General features: G+C 42.3%; 1 protein-coding gene across 3 annotated transcripts in view; it reads right to left on the bottom strand.

The window, feature by feature from the left end:
• Window positions 1-19,136, bottom strand: part of BTC (betacellulin) — a 43,187-nt gene extending 24,051 nt beyond the window's left edge. Inside the window, exons 1-3 of one of the 3 annotated variants that reach the window (XM_025435913.3) lie at window positions 19,023-19,136; window positions 3,042-3,153; window positions 742-897 (exon numbers count right to left, since the gene is read on the bottom strand). In XM_025435913.3, the coding sequence (XP_025291698.1) occupies window positions 742-808 (67 nt within the window). In that variant the 5' untranslated portion in view covers window positions 809-897; window positions 3,042-3,153; window positions 19,023-19,136. Of the gene's footprint in view, window positions 1-741; window positions 898-3,041; window positions 3,154-3,407; window positions 3,610-19,022 lie in introns of those variants that run through there. The other 2 variants (XM_049094390.1, XM_025435914.2) reach the window with 2 other exon arrangements.
• Window positions 19,137-19,360: the final 224 nt, after the last annotated feature.

Here is a 19,360-nt window from a genome sequence, read left to right as displayed (position 1 = left end):
ATATGTGTATATTTATTACCTTATTAAAATATTAATTATTAAGGAACAAATAAAGTTGTAATTAACCAAGGGATTCTAAAAAAAAAGAGAGACAACTTGTAAAAGGACACGGTACAAGTAATACAACTTGTCGTTTGGGGGGTAGGTGGGGAACGTGAGGGGGATCAGGCTGGGGCACAAGTAGATAACATAACATATGACCATATTAATTTACTAATTACTGACAGATCAGGCACCTAAATTGGGGTCATTGAAAAGCTTTAAGTGAAAACAACATAATCTTTTTGTTCGTTTGTTGTGTGTTTGTTTGAAAAGGTTACTTTGATACCAGTATAGGTGATTCGGACACCTAAGCCAAGGTGGTGGGACCGGGTACAGAGAAGAAGAAATGAAGATGCGAGATATTCATAAAGTAAACTATAAAAGACTTGGTGGCTTTAGAAAATAAGAGCTTTTTAAAGGTATTTTACATTGTATACATCTCATCTCATTGTTCACAGGAATCCAAGTTCTGGCTTAAAATGAATGTAAGACATTCAAAGGTTCCTCAACTTTCACACTATTGACATTTGGGGCTGGATAATTCTGTTATGGGAGGCTGTGCATCGTAGGATGATTACCCCTGGCTTTTATCCTCCAAATGCCGGTAGCATCCTCCCCCCATCCTGCTTTCTACTTCTGAGTTGTTATAATCAAAAACATCTCCCACCATTGCCAAATATACCTGGGAGGAAAACTGACCTGCTTGAGAACCATTGCAATTCTCTCCAACCTGTTTTAATGCTTTTTGTCCAAATATAGCTTTCATTTTGAATGTGTAGCTTTAATATAAATCACAGAGCTTCAAAGGTTCAAATTTTGACTCTCAAAAAATTTCTTAGGGAAAGTTTCATTATCCTGTGGAAAGATCATTGAATTTTGTCATTAATTCACTATGTGACCTTGAGCTAATTAACAATCTATCCTGATCTTTTTCCTCAAGAAAAAATAAAATTATAGGTTCCCTGCTCATCCCATAATCTGGTTTATGAAAACCAAATGAGATAATATAGTAAAAGAACTTATTTTAAAAATATGTTATTAAAATAATCATCTTTATCAGAGAAAGTATGGATTGTACTTTAGAGAAAATAAAAGACAATATGGTACTTAGATGTGGAAAATATGATTTTCATTCAGAAGAGTCACAAGTTTTATTAAATTTCAGAATTAGTAAGACTCTTAGAGATATTAAAATATCCTACCAACCAGCATTCAACTCCTCTGAAATTATTCTCTGGGAAAGTTCACCAAGCCTGCCTCTAAAATTTCAGTACAGGGTCTTCACTCTCTTCTAAAGCATTCCATTTCAATGAGACCATCCATCCATTCTTTCAATTGCAGCCATTCATTCATTCAAAAGATTATTAAGCACCTATTTCTAAAGCTCTATAAATGCTTCTTTATGTTAAGCTGGTTTTTGCCATTCTGTAATTTTACTCTGTTCATTGGAATCACCTGGAATATGTCTAATCTCTCTTCCCCATGACAGATTCTCACCTATTTGAAGCCAGCTATCAGATCTTCCTGAAAGGATTTCTCTTCTTCAGGCTGAACATCCTGATTTCTTTAACCACATTTTACCTCTGCTCATCAAGACCCTCATAAGCCTTGCGATGGTCCCCTAAATGTAAGGTCAAACCGAGGTGCCGTTTCACATGGTCTGGCAAAGACAGAATAGAATGGGGCTCTTGTCCTCCGCATTGTGGGTACTATATTCTGGTAATGCACCCCCACGGCATATCAGCCATTTTTGGTTGTTTGGTTAAATACTGGGGTTTTAGTCTGCTTACAACAAAAGGAAACTCCTATATCTCTTATTCTACTGAGAAGCGGTATATTGATGGGTTTGTTCTTTTTGTTTTGTTTTTACTTTTTACGTAAAAAAATGATTTTAGACTTTTTAAATATCTCCTTTAAAATTGTATTAGATTTCACCTATCTGGCAAATATTTCACAATCTTTTTGTTTTCTTATTCCTTCATTCAACCTACCTCACGTGACCTACAGAATTTCTGAAAGATTCATTAAGGCAAAAAAAACAAAATAAAACAAAATAATGTTAAATTAGTTGTGTTTGCTAAGCAGTGGGAAATTGAGACTCTATTTCTGGTGCTAGTTTTTAAATATCAACTGTACTCAAAAAATTAAAGACAAAAAGAAAAGAAACCCAATTCTATTTTCATGAGTCAAAGCTCCATTTATGAAATGTTCAAATTAAAAATCGCAGAATTTATTAAAAGTATTATCCCTGTCAGCCAGCATGGAGAATGAAGTCATTGGGAACAATATAAGCATTGAAAGAGAACCAGCCTGACAAGGAGCATGACCCACTGTCTCATAGTTAACTGCTAAATTCTGAGGTAAGTTGTACACCAGCTGGGTCAACTATTTAAGAAGATCAAATGTGACCAACATAAATAGTCATGTATGTTGTATTTGCCTCATCTCTGAGCTGCATTTTCCATTTTTTAGAGCCAAGTATATTTTATATTTTTAAAAATAAATATAACATTATCAAAAATGGCCATTCATCTGTATTCTGATGAGTTAGGACTTCTTCTTTGATATTTTAACTTCTACTTATATCTACCAAATCCAATGACTTCTTATGATATTGTATCAATCTCATTTTAGGATTTGAACCACACTCTATGTCTCATTAAAAAATCCAACCCTAAATCAAAGGAGAATATTTTTTAAAGATTTTATTCATTTATTCATGAAAGACACAGAGAGAGAGGCAGAGGCAGAGGCAGAGGGAGAAGCAAGTTCCTGCAGTGAGCCCGATGCAGAACTTGATCCCAGGATGCTCAATCACTGAGCCACCCAGGCGTCCCTCAAAGGAGAATTTATTTATCTTTGAATATAAGCAGAAATTAGAAGAATATCTCATAGTCAAATCTCTAAAATTCTATTTATATTAGAAGGAGGCAGTATAGATTAATGGGAAAAGGGGAAGTTGGCAGTCAAATGGCACCAGATTTGAATCCTGGACATACCTGCTAGTCACTAGCTTTGTTATTATGATTAAGTCACTCAACATTGAACTTCAGGGTGCCCATCTGTAAACTGAGGTCATAGTAAGTTACATGGTAGGGATCCAGCTGTGTGCTTTAAAAAAGAGAAAAAATAAATTATGAATTACTAACGTTGGTAATGCCTGGCACAGGATAGGTACTCAACACAATAGCAGCTATAAAAGATCTGAAATTAAAAAAGAGTTCTAATTACTCTGGTAAATCAGAGATTATCATTCTCTTAGGTGGACATTCACAAATTTCAACATTTTTGCTGTGATTTGATCTGTGTGTAAAATATGGTTATGAAATAAAGAACAAAAGACAAATACATATACATATACATACCACATTCCTACAGTGTGCTTATAGGCATGTATTTAGTGAGGCAAAATGGTTTGTTGACCTTGCACATGCTGTTTCTCTCCAGTTTTTTTTAAAAGATATTTGAAGTGAAGGCGCCTCAGGTGATGAAGAGAAATATGGCATCTCGTATGGTTCCTTGTATTCTCAGGACAGTTCTTCCAGTGACTCAGTATACTCAGTATGTCTGACAGGGTTACTGATTCAGTTGGCTGGTTAAGCGATTCAGTGATACAAACACAGTAGATAAAGTCAGATCATGGATGTTGCTGTCTAACCACCAAGGGATTATAAATCATATCTCTCACTTTAGAAAAATAAGGTTTTTATAGTTTTAATCAACATTCAGAGTAAAAACTATAAGGATCTGGGGAATTTTTTTTCATTGTGTCTTCATTGTCAAAAAGAAAAACAGAATCCTGAGTATGCACACTATCCAAAGAACATTTTCTAAGTCTAAAAAGAGATTACATCTAACATGCAGTTGAAGGGATGCCTGGGTTGCTCAGTTGGTTAGGCATCTGGCTCTTGCTTTTGGCTCAGCTCAAGATCTCAGGGTCATGAGATCGAGCTCCATGTTAGCTCTGCACACAGCATGGAGTCTGCTTAAGATTCTGTTTCCCTCTCCAAAAAAAAAAAAAAAAAAAAAAAAGAAGAAGAAAAGAAAAAACATACAGTTGAAAAAAATATTAGAGAATGGAATGATGTTTATCATTGTGGGTTTGTAGTGGACTATGACAAAAACTAAAATTAGGGTGAAGTTGGACATTAGCATTCTCTTCCATCTATTTTTGTTAACTCCTTTTCCATCTTTTTTCATTGTTGTTTTGCCTTTGACATTCTCCCAAATAGAAGATAACTTTTAAATATAATTTCCTTTCCAAATGCATTTACTTTCAAAGCAGATGTGCAAGGAGAAAAATTGCTCACCTCAAATATTCTAAAATCAAGTGCTTCAACTTGGGTCTTCTAGGAAGCAGACCCTGAGATATATATGAAGGGATTATCACTTTATTTGGGAGGTACAAGTTCTGAGGTTATGAGAATAAGGAAAAAAGAAGAGACAAAGTGAAAAGGAAGGCAAAGCAATGCAAAGTATGTACCCATCATGCAGATGCATCTCCAAAGTGCACCACAGAGACACTAAACTTTACTCAGACAACATATTCACTCCTACATAAGCTATTTAAAGCATTTTAGAAACAAACAAACAAACAAAAAAACTGCATCTTGAAGTAGTTCATGGAAGAAAGAATGAAAGAGAAATATGTCTGCCCCAATCACTTTCATCACCTATTTCTTGGACAAAATTCCATGCAGTGGGTGCTAATAGCCTCAATCTCTGGCCCTTTGCTGAATGAGGGGTCAGAATTCATGCCGTGGACGTGGTGTTATCCAAGTCCAAAACAAGGGGCAACCTGGTATGGGTAGGGAGCTGAGAAGAGACAAAGGAAATAGCCAAAGGGCTCTTAAGACAGGCATATTGTTCGTGTCCCAACCCAATGAGCATTTGGGGCATCAAGACATCTTGTGGGCAGCCATATTCTAAGACAAGGAAGGAGTTTTCCAAAGTCTCTCAAATCATATCACCTGGGAAACTGTCTATACTATAAAACTTAAAGACAGGCTTCTAGATTTTTAGGGCTAGGAAGGGAAGTAGAGACTGGACAGAAAAAAGAAAAGAGGTCTTCACAAATAGTTTATGTTCATTCGAAATTAGGAAAGTAAAATATGAACTCTTTCCTCTTCTCATGTAAAATTTTATCCCAAACAGTAGAAACAGTACCTTGGTGTTTAAGAAAGGCTAAGGATGATGAATAACAGTTTTGTACCTCATAAAAGTACTTCACAATCTTATATTTTTAAGATAGGGAAGTAATTTAACCACCTGTCATACATAAACTAACTCATATATCTGAAAACTGTCAACACTACAATAATGCCTTTGCCAGTAAATCCACCTTTTTTCCCCCACTGTGACTGTTATTAAATCTGTGACAACAATGACTAAATTGATGGGAACCCCATAATAACCTAGAACTGGTTTCTTAGAAATCATCAGTTGTCAAAACTTGACTTTTTGATTCCCATTCCTTTAAGATAAGACCATTCTAGACAGCCAGACATTATAATACTTTAAATGAAAAGCTCTGGGCTCACTGAATTTCCATAATAGTTCATAGAGAGGAGGCGAAAGGAACCAAGAAAAAGAACAACTTGTTATCAGGGAGGATTATCCGATTGCAAAATGAGGAGAAAAATGTGGAGTTGGCCTCTGGATTTGGTGATAACACAGTCTCTGACCCATGAGCAAGCAGTCATCAAACTTTAATAATGGTAAGGAGAAGAACATAGAATTTTAGAGTAGATGCTTATCCAACGTGAAAAAGCCCCAGAATTTAGGCTCTTGAAATGAGCTAGGGAAAGCCAATCCAACTTAACATTAATCCATTATTATCTTTATCAACAAAACTATTTGCCAAGACCAGAAGTAGAAGGAAAGAAATATTAGGCAGTGTATTTTAAGTGTCGGGTATATAGAAAATGGATTCTATTGGAATCCCAAAAAGAGGCAATGTGTTGAGCTGCAAAAACCACAGGGAAAAGTTTCACAGAGTTTGGGAACTAAACTGGATCAAAGGCTCATAAAAATGAGCCCAGTGTGTTTGGAAGATACTGAGGAAAACTGTCCAGCTGGAGTGAAGAATTCTACAAAGAGTATTCAGAACAAGAGCCTTCTTGATGTGTGTGGTGTGACTGTGCAATAATTCAATTGATTTTCTTGGGTGACCTATGAAAATAAGACACATTGAGGCATGGTCACACCACATATTTCCAGTTGAAGCTCGGCAATGTCTGTTTACCACATCCTGAAAGACAGATTCCCGATAAAGAATCTGAGTAGTCTAGAAAACCACTTCAGAGGCATTTAACAGTGTTAACGCTGTTGGGTAGAAATCGGTAGGAGAGAACGGGGTGCGTTTCCTTTGTCATGGTAGAAGCAAGTGGGAAGTGTTGCCTATTATTCTTGGGTGGAGTTTCATCTCACATCTAAATCACACATTCAGTCATTCTTCTTACTCTCCATTTCAGGACAATTGTCATGTATCTAAAGTGATTAGAGAATTTTCTCATAGAAATTTTCTATCAAAGGATGGCAACATTAGAAATGTGTCTCCTAAAATAATCACATTTGAAACTTCTGTCAACATGATTTATCAATTATAGTTATGCCATGGTTCTTTGCATTCATAATATAATCCCCACTGATAACTTATTACTCTAATAAGTGGTAAAATATAAGGTTGAACCAGAGCCTGTGGCAGGGATTGGTACTAAATCCCACGATATCCTCTTACCCCATTGTGTGAGGAATATGTGATATTCCCATGACATCGCTGGTGATGTGAACCTTGATATCTCATTCATGAGCAGACAAGGTCACTGAATATAGTTTAGGGAGGGAAAACTCAATTTCCTTTTCAAAATCCTTCACCAGTGGTTCCTAAGGTCTCAAGTGTCCTGTCTCTTCCTTTCTTCCCAGGGAAGTCAGCTGACGGTGTCTTAATTTGAAACCCTGTCTTCCGAGCAACAAAGCACCCCCGAACTGCAGTAACATTATGCCGTGCTCGTGCTGAGACCCAAGAACCTTAGGGGGTCATTTGACACACCTCCTGTCTAACTCCAGAGTCACCTTACACAACTTCCAAAAGTGCCACCAGACCATAAACATATCCAGGCAGGGGAAGCTCACCACGTCCCAAGCTGCTGATCCCATTTCTTCCAAATCTCTACTTGAAAGAAAATTAAGGCGAGAGCTGCCCTCCTGGAATTTTAGTTCATTAATCCAAGTTGTGCCCTCTGAACTACACAGAGGAAACCTTTGCTGAGAAACTGGTCTGTGATTTGAAGTTGGCTCTCATAAACCCAAAATTTCTCTTTTCTACTCACTGCTTCAATGTCTATCTTTTCGGTCACGTGTGTGTGTGTGTGTGTCTGTGTGTGTGTGTGTGTGTGTCTTCAGTTACCACCAATGTTTTGTCCCTGGCTTTTGAAGAGCACCAGTGATTTCCTCACTGCTCACCCACCAGTGGCCTCTTCCTGAGCCTCAGCCGCCTCCCTCCACAGTATTTGATACGGTTGCCCTTCCCAAATCTTCCATCTAAAATCCACCCCCATTCTCGGCTTCCTGACTGGTCCTCCCCTCTTCACTCAACTCTGACAGCTCTTTTCCCGACTCCCACGCCACTTGTATGGGCGCCACCAACACTCTACTCTCCGTCTTCTTCTTCTTTTTCTTTTTTAAATGTTTTTATTGTGGTAAAACACACATGGCACAAAATTTCCTATCTTAACCATCTTTAAATGCTCAGTTCAGTGCTATTAAGCACATTCACACTGTTGTACGACCGTCGTCACCATCCATCTCTAGAACGCTTTTCATCTTGCAAAACTGAAATGCTATACCCACTATACCGTGATTTCCCAGTCCCTCCTCTCCCAGCCCCCGGCAACCACCATTCTACTTTCTATCCTTATGATTTTGCCTTCGTATTCTTTTTCATAATTCCATTAATTGTCACAAAATATCCATGGTCTCAGCATTAAGATAAATATTTACTTAGAATTTATCACTAGGCACTGTGGTAGATTCTGAAATTACAATCAGCTAACTGATTACTTTCTATTTTCAGCCCTATTTTCTAACCAGGTGATTGTCCAAACTGGTTGGCCATTAGGATCTCCTGGAGAGCCTTTTTTGTACTAAACTGTTTATTTTGTAATAATTTTAGATTTATAGAACAGTCGCAAAATACAGAGCATTCCTGTACCCCTATCACCCACTTTTCTTTCCTCTAATGTCATCATCTTGCAGTACCATGGTGCAGTTTCCAAAACAAAGAACCAACATTGGCCCATTAATATTGACTAAATGCAAGAGTTCATTCTAACTCCACTAATTTTCTGTCAGTGTGTTTCTCTGGGTCAAGATTACTAGTCTCCCCTGGTCTGTGATGGGTTCTCAGGTCTTTCCGTGTTGGCTTTAGTTTTTTTTTTTTTTTTTTTTTTAATGATTTCATTGACAAATTTGATGTGTACTGTTCAGGTATTTTGTAGAACGTCCTTCAATTTGGGATTTGTCTGATATTTTTATAATGATTAGACTAGGGTTATGGGTTTTAGGAGAAACACTATGGGAGAGAAGTGTTCTCCTCATGACACTACATGAGGGATGCATGATATCTACACGGCATCATTTGTGATGTTGACCTTGACCACTTAGTTGAGGTAGTGTGTGCCAGATTTTTGCACTGTAAAGTTACCATTTTCTTTTTCTTGTTCATACTCTATTCTTTTGAAAGAAGTCACCAAATCTAGCCTACACTCAAAAGGACCTCCTACATGGGGCAGTATCTACTTATAATTGCAATTACTCTGCAAGGAAATTTTTTTTCTCCTGGAAAAAAAGTCTTTAAAATTTTAGATTTGTGGAAACATCTCAATCAAATTTTAGTAGGTCTAGGGAGAGGCCTGATGATTTGTACTTTTTACATTTCTTGAACGAGTAATCAGTTTTGGGGTCCGCTGCTGTAATTCGAAGTCAATTTCCACATTTCCAAACGTTCATTAAGACATTTGAATGTCTCAAAAGTATTTTATATCCCCCATCCCAAAAAAAGGGGCAGCTTTCTTTCAATATGGCACCATAAATTTTTCTTCTCTCTCAGGTTAGCAGTCTTGGAGACAGCCCTAATTCCTCACTCCCTTTTCTTACCTACACATGGCCTGTCATTATATCCCATACATTCTTACTTAGAAGCATGTATTGAATTCATTCCTTTCTCTCCATTGCCTGGTCCAGGTTTTCTAGGCTATTTTCTAGCCTAGAGCACCAGCTTCCTCTTTACTTGCTCTTATTAGTCCCTCTCATCTGATCCATTCTGCGCATGAAAACTCAATCTTAAAACCACTGCATTCCCTGGGGTGCCTGAGTGGTTCATTCAATTCAATGTCCGACTCTAGATTTGGCTCTGGTCTTGATCTCAGGGTTGTGAGACTGTGAGATGGAGCCCCCTCCCCTGTCAGGCTCTCTGCTAGGTGTGGAGTCTGCTTGAGATTGTCTCTCCCTCTCCCTCTGCCTTTCAACCTTCCCACCCCCTGCTCTCTCAAAAACAAAACAAAACAACAAAACAAAACCCTAAAAAACCAAAATCCACTGTGTTCCATGTACTAATCTCCTACTGGAATTACTATAATAGCTAGTCATTATCCATTATTATTACACACTCAAGAAGGAGGTCCCCTGATATGACTTAGGGACAAAAATGACATCTTTAACGTTAGAGAATGGAGCTGTCATAGAAAAGGGGTGAGGGGAGTCAGTGAGAAGAACAAAGCTCATAAAATTTGTTCCCTTATGTTTTACTCTGTAGTCAGGAGTTAATTCTCTTGAATTGGTCCTCTTAGATTAGCCTCTTTCTCCAAATGCAATTACTACTCTAAGATGGGCCTGGAGTCACTGAGAGGGGCACTTGATGGGATGAGCACTGGGTGTTATGCTATATGTTGGCATATGGAACTCCAATAAAAATATATATATACAAAAATATATTAAAAATGAAAAAAGAGATGGCACTGGAGCTACCTCGTGGTTATGAGCCGCCCTTAGCCTTGGAAAGCCTACCAGTACATGGTTATGAGCTATGAAGCAAACCACTCGAGTCAGCCTGTAATCTGTATTTAAGTAAGATGAGGCCAGCCCTTTACCAAGCTATGGGGCATGCAGTTCATCTTTTTCTGGTGGTGGCAGCCAATACCTAAATTTCATGAGCAAATCTCATTCTATCAGGTCATTCTACTCAGTAAAACTGGGCACAGCTACCATCTAAGTGAAGAACTGCCTAAAATAAGTCATTGTCTGCAAATTCAGAGATATTAAAGATGGAATATAGAGAGCCATTGAGAAACATGAGGGCTCTTTGTTTTTGATTATGGAAGCGTGTGCATACGTGTGTGTGTGTGTATGAAGTTTACAGCATGATCTTTGTGACTGATTATGAGAAGCTGCTGGTCTAGGAGGACTCCTGTGCTATGTGCACTCAGATTCATTTATTGAACAAATGTTTTTTGAACACTTACTATGTACAAGCACTGTTCTGGACCCTGGGAATATAGCTGCAGATAAATCAGACAAAAATCTCTGCCATCAAGGAACTTACATTGCAATGGAACTGTTTAAAGCACTCTCAAAAGCATGGTTATGATGGAGTAGATTTCTGATTTTTCCCTTTGCTTCTAGTGGTGAATATTACAGCAATTTCCTTTGATGAAAGCACAAACACCAACACTCCCACTGGCATAAGGAATGCAATAATTCTGCTTCTCCTTTTCAGTCAATACCTATGAAATAATTTTAAATTATCTGCATATTCACAAATGTGAGAATATTAATAATATACTGAACATGTAGTAGTCAATTATTCTGCTAAAATCTTTTCCTGAATTATCTCATTTTATCCTCAAAACAATTCTGTTTCAGATGTCCCCAGATGATAGACATTATTATCATTGATACCATTCTCTAGATGAGACAATGCAGCATAAGAAGATTAAATAACTTTCTTGGTGTTACAAGGTAATATTACAGAACAACTTTTATACATGGCTATCTACTCTTTATAATCTGAAAAAAACATTTTCTTATTTTGTCATAAGAAAACTCTCTAAAATAATTTATTTTTCCAGTTTTCTGATTTTTAGGAATAAATTTTGACAGTGTATCATCACTCATTTTTCCATTATGACAGTTTTATTTCTTTTTAATTAAGATAACTATTTGTTTAATTAAAAAAATGTGATAACTCCATTTTGATGAGATTGCCTAAAATATTAAAACTATCTCCTAAATATTTTATTTTTTTCTTTGCTAGTACAGGCTGACTTTTGTGTCTGGTCCAACCTTAAGATACTGGGTTTGGGTGTCAAAGCTAGGCAAGTGCTGTAAAGGTTTTTACTGCATAAAACTAGGATCAAAATTGGCAGATGAAGAAGAATCTATAGAGACATTTTTAGAAAGCAGATATGCATTTTGCTTTTGCAGGATTGTTTTTTGCATGTGTTCCTTTCTAACAAAAGCAGTCAAATAGAACTCTTTTGAGAATTTTTATCTGTTTCCTCTTTCATAACTAGTGGGAGCAGGAATTTGAGAAATAAAGGCAAGAGAAAGTTTTTCTATCAATTAGTAGACCCTGGTTACATTAAGGAAGTATCCAGAATCAAAATATCCATAATTTAAAAAAATGTTGATCATAATTAATGATTTCTTCTGCACTTTCCTGTTATCTATCATAATAGTTCATCTTTATCCAGAACTTACTATGTTCCAGGCACATTTTAAGTGCTTTATACAGTAATTAATTCAATCCATATAATAGCCTTGGTTCTACTACTACTGGCTTTTATAGATGAAAAAACTGAGGCCACAGGGGTTTAAAAGATTTGCCCAAGATCAAAGTGTTGGGAAGTCATAGCACCAGGGGGGTCATGCATAGACACAGCCTCACTCAGAGTCTACGCTCTTGACCACAACATCAGACTGCCTCAGGATATGCTCCTTTTAGCCATTCTCAGTCTGTGAGGTCCTGTGGGTCCTCTCAGGAGCATCATCCCCATGAACTGGTCACTATTGGCTAGGGTAGTCTGGGCCTAGGATATAGGTAGGCAGGTTTCGTGGCTGGGAAAAAGAAAAAGAACCAGGAATCCGGAGTTCAGCGCCGCCTTCAGCCCAGGGCCTGATCCTGGAGACTCGGGATCGAGTCCCATGTCGGGCTCCCTACATGGAGCCTGCTTCTCCCTCTGCCTGGGTCTCTGCCTCTCTCTCTCTGTATCTCTCATGAATAAATAAAATCTTTTAAAAAAAAAAGAAGAACCAGGAATCCAAGAACCTGAGGCATATCCAGAATCGGGGATGCCACAAAGATATGAGTAAACATCAGGGAAAGCAAAGCTGGTAGGAAACAAGTAGGATGAACTTCAATGCTCTTCAATGAGTCGGGAGACCCAGATCCCTCTTCAGTGCAGTGATATGTCATTGCATTGCACCTGAGTGTCCCATCTCCCCCTTCTACCTCATTCGGCAACAAATATTTGTCTACTATGATCTAGGCTCTATACCTCATCTTTATAGTTCATGTTCATAAAGCCAGAACCTCAGACAAGTTACTTAATGCCTTTGTGTTCCATATCCTCCCATATAAATGAGAATGAGAATGATGCGTAACTTGTGCATTAGATGGATAGTGTTATATGGATACAATGAGTTATTAGGTTCTTAGAAGAGTGCCTGGCATGCATACGACATAACTGCTCTCTTATTATTTGCGGTTTGAGGACCAAATGAGATGATATGAAAATGCTCTTTCAACTGTAGAGGTCCCCAAAATATAAAGGGTTATGTTGGGATTCCATAGCAAAGCTCAAGTAGGTATCTGCTTGTGTCATCAGCAACATCTTGCATCAGTCACCCTAGGAGATGGGACCAGTCAAGTGTCAGAAACTCAAAATGACATCTCAGTGGGGAAGTGGTCATGAAAAAGTCAAGTCTGGATCTCCTGAAAGTGTTTCATTCAGTTCCAATGACAATTTTTTGGCCTTCGTACTAGGCTTCCAGGAGTAGGGGGCAAAGGCAAGCTGACCACTCCTGCTCTGAAAGGCTTGGGCCAGGTGACTCACCCCAAGGGAGGGGGCATGGATCTGTGCATCATCACATGCTTCAGTCTAACCAGCAAGAAATCCAGACCATTGATGCCTATGAAATATTTATATATAACGTTAGATCACTTAGGGATTCTTCAACATTAGCAAGTCAGACTGCAGTGCCCCTGGGGGGCTCAGCGGTTGAGCATCTGCCTTTGGCTCAGGGCGTGACCCCAGGGTCCCGGGATCGAGTCCCCCATCAGGCTCTCTGCAGGGAGCCTGCATGCATCTCCCTCTACTTGTGTCTCTGCCTCTCTCTGTGTCTCTCATGAATAAATGAATAAAATCTTAAAAAAAAAAGTCACACTTTAGTCCGCCTCCACAGCAAATCTGTCTCCACATCTATAGGATCCGCTACAGGCTTTTATTCCATTCAATACTAAACAGAACCTATGAATATAGCAACTTGGTTACTCCCAGCTAAGGAAACGTGTGTTTCAAAAAGTTATAATCAAACAAGAGAGCAAATTACCTCACACCTCCTAGAATCCAAAGGGCGTTTTTAAACAACCCATTGGAGAATGCCCTGAATTCCACGCCCTTCCTGCCCCTCTTGAAACACTTATTTTAAAAGTCCTGATTTTGCCTGAGATCTGCCTTTGAAGCAAACACATGAGAGGCACGAAGCAGCTTGAATCCTCAGTAGGAACAGAAGAAACAGAAGTAAACATAGTACGTGCAAAACAGAAGTCCTCTTGTGAAAGGGTCTCTAGCATTGCTAGAAGCAAGTCCCAAGTAAAAAAGATGAGGAAATAAGTCTTTCTACTTCTCTGAATTGTGTGCATGTTTTGCCAACAAGAAATAGAACTGTTTTCTTTACCGAATCTATTTTTTTTAATGACTGGACATTATCACAAACCTGCATTCATCCAGTCAATTAACTAATAGGTTTTGAGGCCCTACTATGTGCCAGGCACGCTTTCTGCCTCCCCTTCTAAAAATAAATAAGGCTAAGTGAATAAATACACCCATGATTTTGCAAAGAGGGAAACGTTATATTCCTAACTCATCCTCTTCTACTACCAACTCAGGCACTTTTAAATAAAAAAGGCTGAACACAAACATCATTATACTTTGGTTGGACTTTTCGTCACTACTCTACTCTCTGGGGTACATACTACACATCTTTTTTTTTTTTCATACTACCTACACATCTTTAAAAAAATGTAAGGAATGGAATAAAAGTAGTTTGTGGCTATTTGAATTGATCTTGCTGATAATCAAAGTAGGTTATTGCCTAAGTTATCTGAGCTAAGATGAAATACCCCCTCTCTCTCCAACCATCTAAAAAAATACTCCTCTCATTTCTTTAAATTTTAGCAGAGATTCATTTGAATTACTCAACTTCCTTCTGTAAGGCACCAATATGCCCAGGACAGCGAGCTGTTACAGGCGTTACACAGCAAACCCACCTTAATTTAAGCTGGCTCTCTTCTTAAATTTTACTTTGGAACCCTCCCGACCCCGGCCCACTGGTCTACAGATTTTTTTGTGGAGCCGGGGGATTGTCGTGGCAACTTGGGAAGCATATCAGGATCACTGCTTGGGCCTAGCTGCCTGCGGCCTGGATTCTGGATTGCCTGAGCATCCTGGAAGCTGCTAACCCTAACAGAGAGCTGGCAAGCCTGGCCCATGATTCAGAGAGCTGATCCAAGGTACAGCTGGGAGCCTGGCCCTCCCCCTGTCCCCTTGACTGTCCTCCTAGTGACACTCGTGTCTATGTCCAGGCATGACCTGACTACAATAAAAGGGTGAGAAAAACCAAGATGGGGTTCTTGTGCTGGGCTCTGAAGACTTGAGGCGCACTAGGGTAAGGGGGTGAGCAGTGTCAGCAGAGATCCTGGGACAGACACGGCACTCTCTGTCCTCAGGGCCTTTGCCATCGGCACTGCCTCAGGCAGCCCAAAGCATCAACAAGGACACCTTCAGTGGGAATAAGCAAAGCAGGCCTGCAGTGGTGGGGCCTTCCAGAATTATTTGGGAATTTCCACCCAACAACTGAGAATGGAGCAACAGCAAAAATCAATTTGTGACAGCTGTTTATGTGCAAAACCTGGGGTTTTGAGGAGGAAAAAACATTTGTGATGCTCTTCTAAGCCAGAAGTGTAGCCTAAGAGGCAAAGCCCAAAAATTTTCAGCATTTAGGGCTTCACTTATGTCATTTGTACAATGGGAATTTTACTTGCTGCCCCCTACCTTCTTTGTAACTTGGAAACTAGATATACAGCATGAGGACAGGCATATTCTCAAGCAGAACTTCCATCAACTCACAGATATCAATGTTTTCAATTTTAATGAGGAGGGGAACCTATTTTTAATCTTAAAATGATTCATTTTTTAAAAGGTAACTTTTTCTTACACCTTTTTCACTGGTTATGATTTCAGTTTTAGTTTTATACAGCAAGTGAATGAGAGGGAGAAATTAAACAATTTAAAAAGAAGATAATCTGATTTCTTTGAGATAAAAAAGATACTTTAAGCAAAGTTATTACCTCTTTTTAAAGATTTATTTACTTATTTTAGAATGAGAGAGAGTGTGTAGGCCCACTAGTGTGAGCTGGTGGAGAGGGAGAGGGAGAGAGAGTCTTCAATCAAGAGTTGGATGCCTAGCCCTCTGAGCCAGCACGTGCCCCAAAGTTATTGCCTCTTTACCTGTTTCTCAAAGAAATAAGCATCCGTGGTTCTCCGTTATTATAAAGTTTGTATGAAATAAAGATCCCATTACAAAGTAAATCAAAGCTCTATAGTGTTGGACAAAAATCTCTCTTAAACTTCCCAATGGAAACGTTAGTTAAAGATGAGTACAGGGGCATCCGGGTGGCTCAGTCGTGAAGCGTCGGGCCTTCGGCTCAGGGCGTCCGGGGGCCCCAGGGTGGAGCCCTGTGGGGATCCCCTGCTCAGTGGGGAGCCTGCTTCTCCCTCTCCCTCCATCACCTCCCCTGCTTGTGCTCTCTTACTGTCTCACTGTCAAATAAATAAAATCTTTATAAAAATAGATGAATACAATGTAAAGTTGCTAAGGACCTTTGGCTCATCTAAAGCAACTCCTTCATTTTACAAATGAGAAAAACAATGTCCAAAAAGTTGGCATTTATAGACGTCTCAGAGCCCCAGAATGGCAGAGCCGGAACTAGGTCTCATGAGTGCTCCATGCCCGTTCCCAGGGCACTTCTCCACCCGCCCCTCCTCCCTGGTCACACTCACACCCACGTGCATTACACAGTGCATTGCTCACCTTTTCTTCAAAAAGTAAATAACATTGAACGTATGATTTAAATTAGGAATGAGACTGAAAAGTCAAGCATATGTGAGAAAAATAGAACCACTTCACAGGAGCATTGATGCCAACAAATCACATCTTTTGGGATTTTGCAAGCCCTGGAATTTTAGGTGACCTGGAGACGGAATTCAGTTCCCTAAGCCAAACATTCAACAGGGCAGTTCCATCACCGATTACCTTGAGTGTAAGAAGGCACTGGATTAGAGTTTGTTTTCTTTTCGTTTCTGCCTTGTGACAAGTTTTGAGGCAACAATAAAGCGTTCTGTGATAGGGAAGGGGGAAGAATGTCTATCAACCTGGAATAATCACTTCTATCATGACATTTGTGCTGGCACAGAGCCCTAATCTAGGCCTTAACTAGTTTGTCTGGACTATACCTGAGACACTCAGGTGCTCTGGCCCCCAGCTCCCTCCCCTAACCCCACACTGCCCCCTCAGTCATTGGCCTCTCCTGCTTATTCCAAATCCTACCCAAGAATCTAGTCACCCGTTGGGTTCTTTTCCCAGCTTGTCCTGCTGCTCCATCCTTCACTGGCAAGCTACTGTTCTCTGGTTTTATGAAAGTCTCTCTTATAGTTTCATATTGATTAGTCTTGCATTCTCAAATTCAGAACAACATCTTTAAAAAAACTTTCTCTTTTATTTGAGAGTGTGTGCATGTACAAGGGGGGGGGGAATGGGGAGGAGCAGAGGCAGAGGGAGAAGCAGACTCCCCACTGAGCAGGGAGCTTGATGTGAGGCTGCATCCCAGACCCCTCAGATAAAGACCTGAGCCAGAGGGAGCCACCCAGGTGCCCCTCAGCATAACACCTCTAGGCAGGACTCATGGCTTAGGAGTCTCCTGAGCCCTATTCCCACCCCTATCCCCACATCCTCTAACATCTTGATGACTGTCCAGATTTTCAGTCAATACTTTGTTGGACAGTCCAGACAGAGTGAGGAAGAGAACACCTGCTGCATCCAAGCAACACTGCCCAGAGCATCAGCAGTGGTCCTGGGCCCAGCTCTGTCTGCCCCTTGCCCTTCTGCAGACTCCACGGGATGCCCCTACTACAGTGTCACTGACTTCTTCCTCTGCTGGGTTTCTTTCTTTTCTTTTCTTTCTTTCTCTCTTTTCTTCTTTCTTTTTCTTTTCTTTTCTTTTCTTTTCTTTTCTTTTCTTTTCTTTTCTTTCTTTCTTTTCTTTTCTTTCTTTTCTTTTTCATTTATTCATGAGAGATACAGAGAGAGAGAGGCAGAGACCCAGGCAGAGGGAGAAGCAGGCTCCATTCAGGGAGCCCAACATGGGGCTGGATCCTGGGTCTCCAGGATCACGCCCTGGGCGGAAGGCAGGCGCCCAACCCCTGAGGCACCCAGGGATCCCTGTGGGGTTTCTTAAATCCGTCTGTTCTCCCTAACCACGGCCCGAAGTCAGATCCACTTCCAACCAAGGTCGTCATACATGTTTAGCCACCTCTCTTCCTCCCAGGACCATGGCCAAATGAAAGTGTCTGTGTAGACCCCACCTGTCTCCCCACCACATGAGAAACCCGGCCTCCCCCAGGCTTGCAGGTAGAGGGGAGGTGGCGGAGACAGGTAAGCCATAAGCTGCAGCGACTCCCCTCCTCCCACACTCATGCCTCCAGCCCAGGTGTCCCCGCCGCTCAGTTCAGCCAGGACCCCACATCCCGCTGCTCCCTCCCCCTGCCTCCCGCGACGGGACCGGGATGCCGAGGCCTGTCCTGCTGCGAGGCTGGCCCAGGTGCGCCCTCCCGGTCCCCTCGCACATGCAGCTGCGGGAGCCTCCCCAGCACCTGAGTCCCAGCTCCGGGCAGGTGAGGAGGGCCTCTGGCCGACCGGCCCCCTAACCTCGGGCCCCAGCAGTGTCCCCCCGCCCCCCAGTGCTCCTGAGCCCAACCGCCCAAATTGAATTTTTCTCAATGAAGAAAAGTTTTCCGTGCCCCGTTTTGCCTTAAAATAGGAAATGATATATTCCTAGTAAACGCGTCTGCGTTGCGCAGCTGCTGCCCCGGCCAAGCCCGCCTCCGCTCCGCGCTCAGTCCCTGCCCCGGGCTGTCGCGCAGCCCCGACCCGCCCCGACCCGCCCCGACCCGCCGCGGCCTCGGTGCTCCCGGCCCCCCGCCCCCGCAGGTGCCCTCCCCCGGCCCCGCACCCGGCGCTCCAGGGCAGGGGGGCGCCCCCTCCGAGCAGTCCCCCCCCGGGGCCCACCCTCTTCCGGGGACTCCGCCGCGCCCCTCCCAGGCCGGGCACCTGCGCCAGCGCCGGGCCTCGGGACCCCTTCCGCCGGCGTCGGGCAGCCGCGCAGGTGCGGTCCTGGCAGGTGCGGCCCCGCAGGTGCGGTCCTGGCATCGCGGCAGCCCCGCCAGGTGCGGCCTCGCAAGTACAGCCCCGGCAGGTGCGGCCCCGCAGGTGCGGTCGGTGCGGCCCCGCAGGTGCGGTCGTGGCAGGGGCGGTCGTGGCAGGGGCGGTCCTGGCATCGCGCAGCCCCCGCAGGTGCGGCCAGGTCGCCAGACGCAGAGCCCGCCCCCCGCGCCCCCGCGCCCCGCGCCCCCGCCGCCACTTACCGAGGCCGAGGGCCAGGAGCAGGCGCGGGGCGGCCCGGTCCATCGGCCCCACGAGCCCCGCCCCCCGCGCCGTCGCGGCCCCGCGGATCCCGAGCCCCTTCCCGCCGGGCTGGGCGGCGACTGCGGCGGGGACCGAGCCGGTTTAAGGCCGCCCGCTCCGCACACGCCCCGCGGGAGGCGCCGACGCCGCCGGCAGCCCCCACGCGCCTCCCCCCCGGCGGCCGCTCCCCTGCCCCGGCCGGGTCCCGCCTGCCTCCCTGCGCCGGGGACGGAGTGGGCGGGGGGGAGGGAGGAGGTAGGGGAGTGGGGGGGCGGGGAGAGGGGAGGGGGCGGGGGGG

The sequence above is a fragment of the Canis lupus genome, chromosome 15 (assembly GCF_003254725.2).
Source record: "Canis lupus dingo isolate Sandy chromosome 15, ASM325472v2, whole genome shotgun sequence".
NCBI lineage: Eukaryota > Metazoa > Chordata > Mammalia > Carnivora > Canidae > Canis > Canis lupus.
This window is presented reverse-complemented; position numbering and strand designations above follow the sequence as displayed.